Genomic DNA, 14,519 nt, shown 5'->3' with positions numbered 1-14,519 from the left:
CAGTAAGAGACACTGAGTCAACGTCTGCGCTTGCCATAATCCTGGGCCTGGTTCAGAGACAGTGATGTAGAGCTGGCACGTAGTAGTGGAGCAGTCTACCCAGGCAGGCACAGTCCACCCAGGCCCAGGCCAGTCTGAGGGGAGATGTGGGAGAGATAGAGCCACCCCCCACCATCTCACTGCTCTCTACTATGGGGTAATGGTGGCCATCTGGAACATACAGCTCTTTTAGTTTAAATCAAATCAAGTGCAGCGAAATGCATCGGTTTCTAGCTTCAACAGTGCAGTAATATCTAGCAATAAAAAAAAATAACAATACACACATAAAAATACAAAAATAAGTTATATAGTATAAGCCATGACTAGAATACAGCATATACAGTACCAGTTAAACGTTTGGACACACCTACTCATTCAAGGGTTTTTCTTTATTTTTTACATTGTAGAACAATAGTGAATACATCAGAACTATGAAATAACACATATGGAATCATGTTACAACCAAAAAAGGGTTAAACAAATCAAAATATATTTTATATTTGAGATTCTTCAAAGTAGCCACTCTTTGCCTTGATGGCAGCTTTGCACATTCTTGGCATTCTCTCAACCAGCTTCACCTGGAATGCTTTTCCAACAGTCTTGAAGGAGTTCCCACATATGCTGAGCACTTGTTGGCTGCTTTTCCTTCACTCTGCGGTCCAACTCATACCAAATCATCAAAATTGGGTTGAGGTAGGGTGATTGTGGAGACCAGGTCATCTGATGCAGCACTCCATCTCTATCCATCTTGGTCACATAGCCCTTACACATCTGAAGGTGTGTTGGGTCATTGTCCTGTTAAAAAACTAATGATAGCCCCTCTAAGGCGCAAACCAGATGGGATGGCGTATCGCTACAGAATGCTGTGGTAGCCATGCTGTGGTAGCCATGCTAGTTAAGTGTGGCTTGAATTCTAAATGAATCACAGACAGTGTCACCAGCAAAGCACCGCCACACCATCACACCTCCTCCTCCATCAAATCAAATGTATTTATATAGCCCTTCTTACAGCAGCTGATGTCTCAAAGTGCTGTACAGAAACCCAGCCTAAACCCCCAAACAGCAAGCAATGCAGGCTCCATGCTTCACGGTGGGAACCAGACATGCTGAGATCATCCTTTCAGCTACTGGGACCACCCATACGTAAGGTTTGATTTCCATCGGTCTAATGACCATTGATGGCGTTTCTTGGCCCAAGCAAGTCTCTTCTTGTTATTGGTGTCCTTTAGTAGTGGTTTCTTTGCAGCAATTTGACCATGAAGGCCTGATTCACACAGCCTCCTCTATTAAGATGTGTCTGTTACTTTTATTTGGGCTGCAATTTCTGAGGCGGGTAACTCTAATGAACTTATCCTCTGCAGCAGAGGTAACTCTGGGTCTTACTTTTCTGTGGTGGTCCTCATGAGAGCCAGTTTCATCATAGCGCTTGATGATTTTTGCGACTGCACTTGAAGAAACTTTCAAAGTTCTAGACATTTTATGGATTGACTGACCTTCATGTTTTAAAGTAATGATGTTCTTTGCTTATTTAAGCTGTTCTTGCCATAATATGGACTTGGTCTTTTACCAAATAGGGCTATCTTCTGTATACCACCCCTACCTTGTCACAACACAACTGATTAGCTCAAACGCATTAAGAAGGAAAGAAATTCCACAAATGAGCATTTTACAAGGCACACCTGTTAATTTAAATGCATTCCAGGTGACTACCTCATGAAGCTGGTTGAGAGAGAATGCCAAGAGTGTGCAAAGCTGTCATCGAGGCAAAGTGTGGCTATTTGAAGAAATATATTTTGATTTGTTTAACACTTTTTTGGTTACTAAATTATTCCATGTGTTATTTCAGAGTGTTGATGTCTTCACTATTATTCTACAATGTAGAAAATAGTCAAAATAAAGAAAAACCCTTGAACAAGTAGGTGTCCAAACTTAACTGGTACTGTACATATACATTTGGTGAAATAGTATGTCAAAATTATTAAAGTGACCACCGAAAGGTTGCTGGATCAAATCCCCGAGTTGACAAGATAAAAATCTGATGTTCTGCCCCTGAGCAAGGCAGTTAACCCACTGTTCCCCGGGCGCCGAAGGCGTGGATGTCGATTAAGGCAATGCCCCCCACCTCTTTGATTCAGAGGAGTTGGGTTAATTGCGGAAGGCACATTTCAGTTGAAGGCATTCATTTGTACAACTGTCTAGGTATCCCCCTTTCCCTTTCCCAATGACTCTGTACATAGGGCAGCAGTCTCTAAGGTGCAGGGTAGAGTGCTAGGTGGTAGCCGACTAGAACAGTAAGGTTCAGGGCAGGGTACTGGGCGGAGGCCGGCTAGTGGTGACTGTTTAACAGTCTGATTGACTGGAGATAGAAGCTATTTCTCAGTCTGTCATTCCCAGCTGTGATGCACCTGTACTGTCCCCGTATTCTACATGGTAGCAGGATGAGCAGGCTGTGGCTTGGGTGGCTCTTTTAGTTCCTGCCTGAACTATTTGTTTTCACATGGACATGTCTCAATACTTTCTTATTTGGACTTGGAATTAGCATGTGCAGAAGCATTTGTGTTTTTACCCATTGGAGTTTTATGTTACAGCACAGCAATATCATTAAGGCAACTCAACAGGTTGCAGGTTACACTATGCTTGTAGAACATAAATGTGTCTCCTGTGTTGTTAGATAGTGCTTATGGCATGACAGTGTTTATGGCATGGCAGTAAAGGTCCTGAAGACCTGGGGTGGTGGTTTTGGGGCTGCCAGCTACTCTCTCAGCTGTACGGGAGTCCCAGTCAGTCACACCACCTGTCTGCTAAAGCTCCTCCGTTTCAGGTGAACTCTATTCCTCAACCCCAGAGGAGGGTACAGGAGAGGCACGGGGCTCATCAATACACAGGAATGCAGGCATACACACACGTTTAAACATATCGGATCACTGCAATTTATTGGACAGAGAGTGGGGCTGAAAAATGCCTTTTTAACTCGGTATGGCCCCAGACCCCAGAAAGACTTTGTTCCCAGATGGGAGGGGTTGTATAGGCCAGAGGGGGCTAGATGCCAGCGGGAACATACACAGACAGTGTGATGAAGAAGGTGCAACAGCTTGGCCCCTAAGACCCTCACAAACTTCTACAGATGCACCATTGAGCGCATCCTGTCGGGCTGGTTCAACCCAACGCATCACCGGGGACACACTGCCCTCCAGGACATCCATGGCACCCAGTGTCAAAGGAAAGCCAAGAAGATCATCAAGGACCTCAGAACCAAGCAATGTGTTGAATCTCTGAGTCAGGTGCATCTATGTTGATCCTCAGTCATGCTAGCCCTCAGCCTGTTCAAAACACATTTGTCTGTGAGCACTCAGCCAGATATTGATGGCTTGTGAGGGCTGATGGATTGCTAGCACTATGATATCTGGAGAAAGAGAAGGAGAAGACCGGTGTGCTGCTGCAACGTGCCCCCTGCCTGTTCACGTCTTCTGTCTTTATTCTCTCTGTAGTGTTGTCAGCCTCCTCTCTCTATGAGGAGTCTGCAGGTGGACACAAGCAACGAATCATCTGTGAGTCCACAGACATCAGAGCAAAGGAACGGAGTGCAGAGAGAGAATGACAGGGCCTTTATAGCTTCCGTTCTGACAGCGAGAAAGCGTTGTGTGCTGAATGATTTGGGTCCGGGCCTGAGACTAGAGAGAGCCTGAGACTAGAACAAACCTTCAACAAGCCTCTTGAGTTCTACTATAATTGCTTGTTTACTGCAGGCCTGGGTGAGTGTGTCGTTCTTAGCAGGAGCTGGTTAGGAAACACCTGTTGGTCCATTAATATTTTTGTCTCAGTAAAGACAATATATTCACTCTAATACGGTCTGTGCCTTGGGATTCTTGCTTTTCCCAGCACTGGTATTTTGGATGAGCGTCTACCTCAGACCTCTTTTGAGGTAGGAAATACTCCTTCACGGCAGCACTTGAATGGTTGATTTTCCGGACCTAGATTAAGCTTACTCCTGGACTATAAAGCATGCTCCGTGGAGAATCACCACTGAAAGTGTTTTTAGTCCAGGAATAGGCTTCATCTGTGTCCGCAGCCTAGCCTCAGGGCAATTCGTAAGATTTGGAACGTAAATCTGTTCCCCTCTATTTAGTACGAAACATTACACTACGTTAGGTTACATTACGAATGGAATAGCGGTCGTACAATATATATATATATATATATATATATATATATATCATACGAATTAAAGGACGTATAGTATTATACGTTCTTCTCTGAAACCAAGTTGCTTGTTGCATGGTAACAACAAAGGAGAATTACAGGGAGAATTTGCATTGGTGGATAAATATCAACAAAGGTTAGGATAATTTATGTAAAAAGTCAGGGGAACTAAAACGACAAATGTTCAGAAAATGAAGTAAAAAAGTTAGATGAATTGAGTTAAGGTTAGAATATGGATTAGCTCAAATGCTATAGTTGTCCCTGACATGTCTAGAACACGCAACCTTTGGATTGCTAGACGGTCATGGTCCAACGTCCCTCCGATCGTTTCTGTCTTAAGTAACCATACCAAATGTAACATATAAGACTTATTGGAAATGCAAATATTTACGTAAAATACCAAACGTCTGCCCGGTAGTCCAGTCTGATGTCCAGGAATTGGCCCCTAGAGTACCGGATCGAACTACACTCTAGAGTGTGTATTAAGCAGCACTTACCACCATCTTGTTGAGAGAGACCCAACAGTCCTGGGGGAAGTCCTGCAGCATGGGAACCAGGAACTGCAAACAGCCATCCCAGTGACACAGCAGCAGCATCATACCGATCAGGTTGAAGATACGCATCACTGCACTGGCCAGGTCATAGGTCATATGGAAGATCTGTCATGAGAGGGTCAGAGAGAGAGGAGTAAGTGGTGTGTTACACACCTCATTCATTCACCATTTCACATGGACTTAGCCTGTTAACATAGCCAATGAACACATGATTTAAAAAAAAATTGAAACCGATTCCATTATAAGCATTATCTGGTTACAACAGGATTTGGATTCATGATCGGATTAGTTATTGTAATTAAGTAAGTAACTTTACCGGTGCCAAAAATGCAATGTTGCTTTTCTGTACACAGAAGTTAAACTTAGTTTGTCTTGAGAAATGAAGTACATCAAATAACTTCAGTGATGACGGCACTCCTTTCCTGCACTCATCAGAGGCACTAAAAGCTTTGATGAGACAAATATGACCAAGAGGGATAAGCATGGAGTGTCAAAATTAGAGCTCCATCGAAGTGTGAGCCAGGTGATTCAGTCACCTCACAAGACCTCACACAAACCCATGGGTTTAAAGCTTAACCGGACACAAAAGGAAAAGCAGCTCTGATAGACAACACAAGGTCGGAGTGCCTCCTTTCGCTGTTTGTAAAAGTGACTGTATTGGAATATATGTGGTGAAAAAGGCCAAACAAGCATCCTTCTGCATGACCTCTTTCTATCTGTCTCAAAAGCCCTAAAATTAAAAACAAAATCCCTGTATTACTGAGTTTGGGTGGTATTGGGTTATTTTCACGGTGCCTGTACAGCTATTTCTGTATCTGTTTATGGACAATTTACCTGCAGCGTAGACACACCTACATAAATGCAATGGCTTGTCTTACACCATTAAGGTCAGAGGGCTCAGATTGGTGCGTTTAGCGTATCGCGGTGCCCTCACAGGCAGTTGCTCGCCATCTCTCAACTCACCCCTTCATGCTTCTGCTATCAGACTCACTGCCCGCAAGCAACAGGAGGAGAAAACACTTGAAGGCCTTGCATTTTGATTAGGATCCAATCATGGGCTAAAACTAAGTCTTCAGCTAACTAGCAGAACTATGACATGTAACACGTGTCACTGTCAGTTGGCCGGAAGGGCCAGGGCACATAGCGTAGATGTAACAAGAACCTTATAGCCTGCAGCCCATTACACAAATAGAAACACAGGACAAAGCATTACGCAATCCACTCTAACACATTACACGACAGTTCCACAGCCACTAACATGGAAATACTGTATCAATTCAATTAAAATGTAATTGTTTAAGGATTCTGATTCAATCATAATGCTCTAGATGGGAATCAGAAATGAGAGCATGCTAAGTGAAAGTCCTCCTGAACACACAACGCAATCCCAGAGTGCCTAGTGTACTGCTGCCTGGCCAGCCCAGCTCATGAGAAAGGTAACATCCACTCAGTCTGGACGTGACTGCAAATGGAAGAGGTTGATACAAGCTTCCAATTCCCAGAAAGCCTCAGTGTTTTTACTGCTGCATCCTGTCTAGCACCTAGAACACAAACTAACAAGCACGTACACACAAACAGCCCGATGCAGAGGGGATGACACTCAGGGAATACGTGGGTCTAGATAGGGTATCAGAGGAGTGCTCCAAACAGCTGTCAGCTACATGCAGTAGTAAAGAAGACCGTGTTCCCATGTACATCTTGATGAGCACATTGCTCTCCAAGAAAATTAAGTCACTGTATGACAACAGCTGTGAAAAATATTGCAGTTCAGGTTCCTCCTTTATTCGGTGACTTGTCTAACTGGCCCTCTCATGCTCCAGATGAGGTGAGCAGCTGCCCTGTGCAGAGCAGAGCTGAGCAGTGGGTGAGAGGCACTCGGTTACGCAAGGGGTTGATTCAATAATTAGGGGGTTGTGTCTGGCTCAAATTACCACTCTGGAATCAAGAAAATAATTGTCCCATTAAGTAGAGTACAGAACACACACAAATGAGTCATCAGACTTGGGTCAGCTCAGAGCCTCTTCTGGAATATCTTAGCTAGCACAGAAGGGGCATAAATGTATGTATGGCCATCCTCCCCTCTGTTTGGCCAGCACAGCTTTACACATCCAGTCACATCAGGGTAAAACAGGCCACTGTGATTGGCTGCACACCACAGCCAAGGTTGTGATGATGAGGCTAACTGGCCAACACAGTCACTGAGAAGGCAAAGCTGTGAATCTCAGCATCCTGCTGATGTATATCACTACAGATACAGAGAGAAAACAGTGTTGAAGGCCTATAATAGTATGAGACTAACCTATTATTGGAAGGACATTACTCTGAAGTAGGTTGGGCTGATGATGTTCATATCTGACTCCCTTCTGTACTTGCCCTGATTTGACAAACTAAAAGAGCTTATTCTTTCTACTGCTGCCTTTGTATCATAGGGGTATTATTGCGGCCTACCCCCTCTTTCCATTGGTCGATGCAAGTACTTAACCCATAGTGTGTAGCCTCTCATTGTAAATTCTAGAAACACATTGCCAATCCCATCTCCTCCACTGGTCAAAGTTAGACTCTGCCGAGTCATCAACAACCTCCTCCACATTTAATGGATTAGTTGAACAGTGCAGAAGAGAACCTCCCCAGTTATTTTTCTTCTCCTCAAGACCAGTATGTAGGAGATCTAGTTTCAGGCATTTCTTTCACGCCTGCTATGTTAGGTCAAAGTAAGTTCTAGAGCCCAGTTTACCTCTTCCCATTGGTGGATGTAGCGGATTAGCCTGGACAGCCTGAGCAGCCTCAGCAGACTGAGGATCTTGGTAAAGCGTAGGATCCTCAGGGCTCTGGCCGTCTTATACAACTCAGAGTCGATCCCCTTCTCAACGATCAGGAAGATATAATCCACAGGGATGGAGGAGACAAAGTCCACCAAGAACCAGGTCTTCAGGTACGTCCTCTTGATCTTCCTGGGGTCCAGGATGATCTCGGTGTTGTCCTCAAATACAATGCCTGTGCGGAAGTTGAGGACCAGGTCCATGAGGAAGAAGGTGTCAGAGACCACGTTGAAGATGATCCAGGGCGCGGTGGTCTCGTCCTTGAAGAAGGTGATCCCAACGGGGATGATGATGAGGTTGCCCACCATGAACATCAGCATGGTGAAATCCCAGTAGAACCTAGAGGGCAGGAGAAGGAGGTTAGGGGACTGAGAGACAGTTATGGTGGAAGAACTCGAGACACCTGAACTTCAACTCCTGTTCAATCGAGTACAGGCTTAACTAAATTAAAAACAAAGAATGCAATATAACATTTTATTAAATCCTTTGGGGAATGGTCTTGTCGCGAGGGAAGATCCTCGGAGACAGGGCTTCCTGTCATCACATAATCTATGCGGGACCAATTGACAGGTGCTTTTACTTAGTAAGAATACTACAATAACAGTACAGTAAGTGACTAGGGTATGATGAGTACTAGTTCAAGTAGAAACTGTAGTATCACTGTTTTCATTATGAGCAAATGTTCTTATTTTCTGTTTGCTGTGCATATCACATGCAAGTAGTAGGGAATGGCCAGGAACGTCGCAATTCATTATCACTATACCGAGGAGCTGATAAGATATGTACTGCGATTCTCACGACTCCCACCATTCTACATTTATTGCGATTTGATGTTCCAAACGTATTCTCACTATATGTCTGCTGCAGAGACAAGAGAGAGAGTGAGAAAATGAGTTATGATCAGTCCGGGAAATATAAGTGCTGAAAAGAAATTGGCTCCCTATTTTTTTTTTAAGATGGAGAACAAGCTATGAAGGAAAAGTACTGGTGTTTGGATGCAGGTACAGCTGACTAGTACAAGCTGATGCTACCTACAGTGGCACAAATAAATAAACGATACTCGGAGACAAATATCAATATAGTATCATCCAAAAATAATATCACGATATGTAACTGTATGGATTTTTTCCCTCTAATCACTAAAAGTCGCTGATGTTGCTTTATCACTCTGACAAGTACCCTCTCGACTTACTGCAGCCTGCTCTCTACTGTCCACATCTCACAACACCCTCTGTCAGACAGGGGCACACTGACAATAACACACACACGCACAGAGTCAAGCAAACATGTGCATGCAAGCTCACACACACACACACACACAACTGGCTGGTGGCATAGCCTACCGCAAAACAGTTAACAATCAACAGTCATATCCCTGCAACCTGTCAGAAATCAAGTCCATCCTCCTGCTCATGCATGACAAGGTCATGTCAAGGACAGGAGGGGAGGCGATGGGGGAAGAGGGTAATATGAGGGTACAGCTGGATGGTGAATTGATTCTAAATCCTTGCTACAAGGACAAAGGGTGGCATAGGTGAAACCAGAATAGTAGGCCTATATCGGTATATTTGAATTATTGTGACTGCCAGGTTATGTAAGATAGTTACACTACAAGTTTATGGAATTTTGCAAATGGAATGTTACACTTGACAATAACATGTGTGAGGTAAGAGATTGATTAATATTGAAGAGCTCAACTGAAAATACATATTGAATTGTGCACCTAGTGTAATATCAGTGGCTATCAATAATGCTGTCTAATCAACCCAAGGTAATGCTTGGAAAGAGTGTAACTGATAGGTGCGATGCTGAGTCATGTCTTGATTGACTGATCCTGCCTGATCAGAAACGGACATCGATGACTCCACTGAGTGAGTGATCATCCTTCCAACGAGAAATTGCTACAGTAGGCTACATAACAAAAATTCGCTAAATGTTGCCGTGAAGTTTGCAAATTGCTCAAATTTACTGTATCGGAGAAGTTATTGGTTGTGAAATAGGCCTAAAAATCGCTCTCTGTCTAAACGCACAGTATGTGACAGTATGCTGTCATGTTGACAGTTTTGAATGCCGGGCTGTTTTTTATGGTTCGGGAAAGGCCCCTTAGTTCCAGTGAAATGAAATCTTAACGCTATAGCATACAATAACATTCTAGATGATTCTGTGCTTCCAACTTTGTGGCAACAGTTTGGTGAAGCCATTTGTGTCCTGTTTCAGCATGACAATTCCCCCATGCCCAAAGCGAGGTCCATACAGAAATGGTTTGTTGAGATCCGTGTGGAAGAACTTGACTGGCTTGCACAGAGCCCTGACCTAAATCCCGTCGAACACCTTTGGGATGAATTGGAACGCCAATTGCGAGCCAGGCCTAATCGCCCAACATCAGTGCCCGACCTCACTAATAGTCTTGCGGCTGAATGGAAGCTTGTCCCCGCAGCAATATTCCAACATCTAGTGGAAAGCCTTCCCAGAAGAATGGAGGCTGTTATAGCAGCAAAGGCAGGATCAACTCCATATTAATGCCCATGATTTTGGAATGAGATGTTCGACGAGCAGGTCTCCATATACTTTTGGTCATGTAGCGTATCTCACCCTATGTGAACCTAACCTGCACACTGAAGGCTACCTAACAAACATACATAACAGTACTACTTTACATTTGTATTACTGAGTAATGGGTCAGTGTACGTCCCTGTTTGTTTCTCTAAAAGGTAATGTTTCGGAAAGAGGGAGCAATGGGACGGGGTGCTGCTTAATAACACAATTCATCATTCACTTTAAAAACCACTCCAACCTTAACCCTAGAAGAGAGATGATACCGTGACTCTTTCTTGACATCAAGACCTGGAATTGACTTAATAAAAAAATCATGGTGCCTCTTATAATTACACATGCACGTAATGAAGTTGATTATCAGTCGGCTTAAAATAGCTGTCACCATACGAGGGAGAGTCTGTCTTAGACCGAAGCGTCTGATTTCGGGGGAAAGCCTAAATGTTTATGGGAATCTATTGTGGAGCGATGTGAGGAAATGGGAGGAGAATAGTGAGGGATAGGGACGAAGCAGCTACAGTGAGATAGCTCAAGCTGATTTTGCATTCATGAAAGAAATTGTTCCCGATTTTAATTACAGAGTATTAAATTAACACCGACACCTACCCATAACAATTTTCAATATGAAATCTAATATGAATATATTTGCATGGAATAATATCCTGTCAAGAGTCATGCATGGTTCCATTCATGTAACATTCATATTTTATGAATAAGCATTGACAAAATAAATATGAAACATGTTTGACCAAGTTATGTGACAAAACAATATCAGATGTCTGTGTATGATAATGTAATCCAGGGATGGGCAACTGGTGGCCCACACACCCCTTTTTGAAGGCCCTCGGATCAGTCCCCCCAACCCCCCCAAAAAATATATACAGTACCAGTCAAAAGTTTGGACATACCTACTCATTCAAGGGTTTTTCTTTATCTTTTACTATTATTGTAGAATAATAGGGAAGACATGAAATAGCACATACAGAATCATGTAGTAACCAAAAAAAGTGTTAAACAAATCAAGTTATATTTTATATTTGAGATTCTTCCAAGTAGCCACCATTTGCCTTGATGACAGCTTTGCACACTCTTGGCATTCTCTCAACCAGCTTCTTGAGGTAGTCACCTGGAATGCATTTCAATTAACAGGTGTGCCTTGTTAAAAGTTAATTTGTGGAATTTCTTTCCTTCTTATTGCGTTTTAGCAAATCAGTTGTGTTGTGACAAGGTAGGGGTGGTATACAGAAGATGTGGTATAGATCTTCTGGGTGGTATACAGAAGATGTGGTATAGATATTCTGGGTGGTATACAGAAGATGTGGTATAGATATTCTGGGTGGTATACAGAAGATGTGGTATAGATATTCTGGGTGGTATATAGAAGATGTGGTAAAAGACCAAGTCCATATTAGGTCAAGAACAGCTCAAATAAGCAACACCCTCATTACTTTAAGACAGGTCTGGGCAATTCCAGTCCTCAAGGTCCTGATTGGTGTCAATGTTTTGCCCCAACCACATCTAACACACCTGACTCCAATAATCACCTAATCATGACCTTCAGTTTAGAATGCAATTTGATTAATCAGCTGTGTTTGCTAGGGATGGAGAAAAGTGTGACACCAATCAGGCCCTCGAGGACTGGAGTTGCCCACCCCTGCTTTAAGACATGAAGGTCAGTCAATCAGGCCACAAGAGCAGTTGCAAAAACCATCAAGTGCTATGATGAAACTGTCTCTCACGAGGACCGCCACAGGAAAGGAAGACCCAGAGTTAGCTTTGCTGCAGAGGATAAGTTCATTCGAGTTACCAGACTCAGAAATTACAGACCAAATAAATGCTTCACAGAGTTCAAGTAACAGACATCTCAACATCAACTGTTCAGAGGAGACTGAGTGAATCCGGTTTTCATGGTCGAATTGCTGCAAAGAAACCACTAAAGGACACCAAGTAACAGCCAACAAGTGCTGTTAATATGTGGGAACTCCTTCAAGTCTGTTGAAAAAAGCATTCCAGGTGAAGCTGGTTGAGAGAATGCCAAGTGTGTGCAAAGCTGTCATCAAGGCAATGGGTGGCTTCTTTGAAGAATCTCAAATATATTTTGATTTGTTTAAAAGCTTTTTTTGGATGCTACATGATTCCATGTGTTATTTCATAGTTTTGATGTCTTCACTATTATACAATGTAGAATAGTCAAAATTAAGAAACCCTTGTGTGTATATATATATGTGTATATTTTAAGAACTCAGTCAGTGTCTCAATTTACTGTTGCGATTTCGAGTAGTAAACTACACAAGGTGCAATTCAGAGATTTGGCTGTGCATCGGCAGTTTTTACAGTCAGTCAATTAGCCCATGTCAGCTAAAAAACAAACAAATATTGCTAAATTAATTTAGAAGCCAGCTATCTAAGCTTGTTATCATCGTCGAATTAATCACCATTGATTTTGTTAGTCTCACTCAGATATCATTTTAAAAACAGCAAACATTTCTCATGATGAGCTCAGATTTTTTTTTGTGGCCCCCACCCCCATCAAAGTTGCCCATCCCTGCTTGAAATATGACTATACTATTAGGGAATCTGAGAAAAACGCTTTATAATAGGCTACCATTAAGAGCTTAATAAAAAGCGCATGTAGCATTTCATAAAGGTGATAACCTGGGACACATTTGATCAACTGCGTGGGTGTTTTAGATTGATTTCATGCGGTATATGTTTGCCAAGTAACTTCACCAACAACAAGGCCTTTGTGCTCAGCTGTTTTACACACGCGTCCTCACTGTAAATCGAGAGACATAAATAGGCCTTTCCTTTACACTACAGAGGTTTCAGCAACGCAACTCTCATCCCTAAATCAAGTATTTTCCATGGAATAGGTCTTTCGACCCCAATAAATCAAAACTGCGCAATGATGAGAATGTGCAACATACCTTTTCAGCTTTTGGATTCGGTGTTGTTATCCCAATATATGTTGCCTAATTTGGCATTTAGTGGCAATGCATTACTCATGAAAAGCAGCAGACCGCACTGACAGCAAACATCAAAATGGATGTCAACAAATCTTATAATTTAACAACTCATAAACTACTTCCAATGCTTAATATCAAATTGGTTATGTTAATTTATATTCAAGTTACTTATTGGGTAAATTGTTTAGCACATAGATCACATTAACAATTTGCGCCCACCTCAGAGTGGCACTTCACTCAACCCATACCTGAAATCGCTGTATGGATGAATAATCCAATTACCGGCCGATTGGACGCGCTCCTGTTCCTTTTCCACCGCTTTTTGGCTCCCAAACATACGCAGGGAAAATTTATTAACTCCAGGCTGAAGCATGGAACTAAATTGGCGCTGCATATAAGTCCGATTGTCCTGCGGTTCCCCATCATCTGGCACAATCTGGGGTCCATCCTCAGATTTAAAAAATGCGAGAGAATTCCTGTTCTGTTGGTTCTGCACAGAGGACGATGCTTTTCTATTAGGGGCACTTGAGAAGGAAACTCTGGAGTCCTTTTTCTCATTGCCAGTAGTTGTGGCCCCGGCCACCTCGGGCCCTTGCCCCTGTACTGAGGTGATCGAACCGTCCATGCTGGCGACTCTGGAATTACATCTAGTTGGCCTTTTCCCGTTGTCCGCTGCAACTATTCCACCGGTCTGTTTCTCCTGCCTAGAGACGATGGAGGACAGGCTCCCTGAAATGTTGGGGTCCCTTCTGCAATCTCCGTTGTTGTTGCATATCACACCGGTAGTGCCTTCACCTGTCCAACAAGTAGCCAACCCAGTTACCGCTGACCCTGGGGCTAAGTCCCCTCCAGCCCTATAGTATGAGCCGCCACGGGCAGTAGCATCTCCCTGGCATAACAGAGCACAGCTTGTGGCGCCTGTAGGAGCACAAGGTGCGGACTCTTCGCCTTGCATGAACCACAGCTCATTGTTGGAGTTCTTGCGCGCTGTTGATGATGCTCCCCCTCCTGGCGTAAATTGCTTCATCTTCAAACTTAGACCGTTCCTATCGCCTCCGCCACCAACGGAGCCGGTTCCGCACAATAAAGGCTGCTGGAATTTGGACTCATCTTCTCCATCCTCAGCCTCGTCCATGACAGCGCCAGGGAATAGAGTGCGCGCCTTCGGAACCTTTGCGTGGCTGGGCGGCGACGAGTTCAAAGCAGCCCCAGCCTATTGTATCCAGTGGAAACCACTTTAGGATACAGCACCAGTGGCGTTGCTATGGCTGCAATCAGGCTACTCGTTTCATGTCACAGTGAAACGGAGAGCCCGTCCTATTACCTATAACCTCAGAGCCCTCCTCTCCTCCTCACGAATGACATCCAAGGGAAGTTTCCAATGTGAG

At 43.5% G+C, this 14,519-nt stretch overlaps 1 protein-coding gene across 1 annotated transcript in view; it reads right to left on the bottom strand.

Moving 5' to 3' along the window:
• The window catches only part of LOC112250854 (potassium/sodium hyperpolarization-activated cyclic nucleotide-gated channel 2), a 75,741-nt gene extending 61,269 nt beyond the window's left edge, over positions 1-14,472 (bottom strand). Inside the window, exons 1-3 of the mRNA XM_024421340.2 lie at positions 13,380-14,472; positions 7,528-7,951; positions 4,737-4,898 (exon numbers count right to left, since the gene is read on the bottom strand). Coding sequence (XP_024277108.1) covers positions 4,737-4,898; positions 7,528-7,951; positions 13,380-14,266 — 1,473 coding nt within the window. The 5' untranslated portion in view covers positions 14,267-14,472. The remainder of the gene's footprint in view (positions 1-4,736; positions 4,899-7,527; positions 7,952-13,379) is intronic.
• Between the last annotated feature and the right edge of the window lie 47 nt (positions 14,473-14,519).

The sequence above is a fragment of the Oncorhynchus tshawytscha genome, linkage group LG05 (genome assembly GCF_018296145.1).
Source record: "Oncorhynchus tshawytscha isolate Ot180627B linkage group LG05, Otsh_v2.0, whole genome shotgun sequence".
NCBI classification, from domain to species: Eukaryota; Metazoa; Chordata; class Actinopteri; order Salmoniformes; family Salmonidae; genus Oncorhynchus; species Oncorhynchus tshawytscha.
This window is presented reverse-complemented; position numbering and strand designations above follow the sequence as displayed.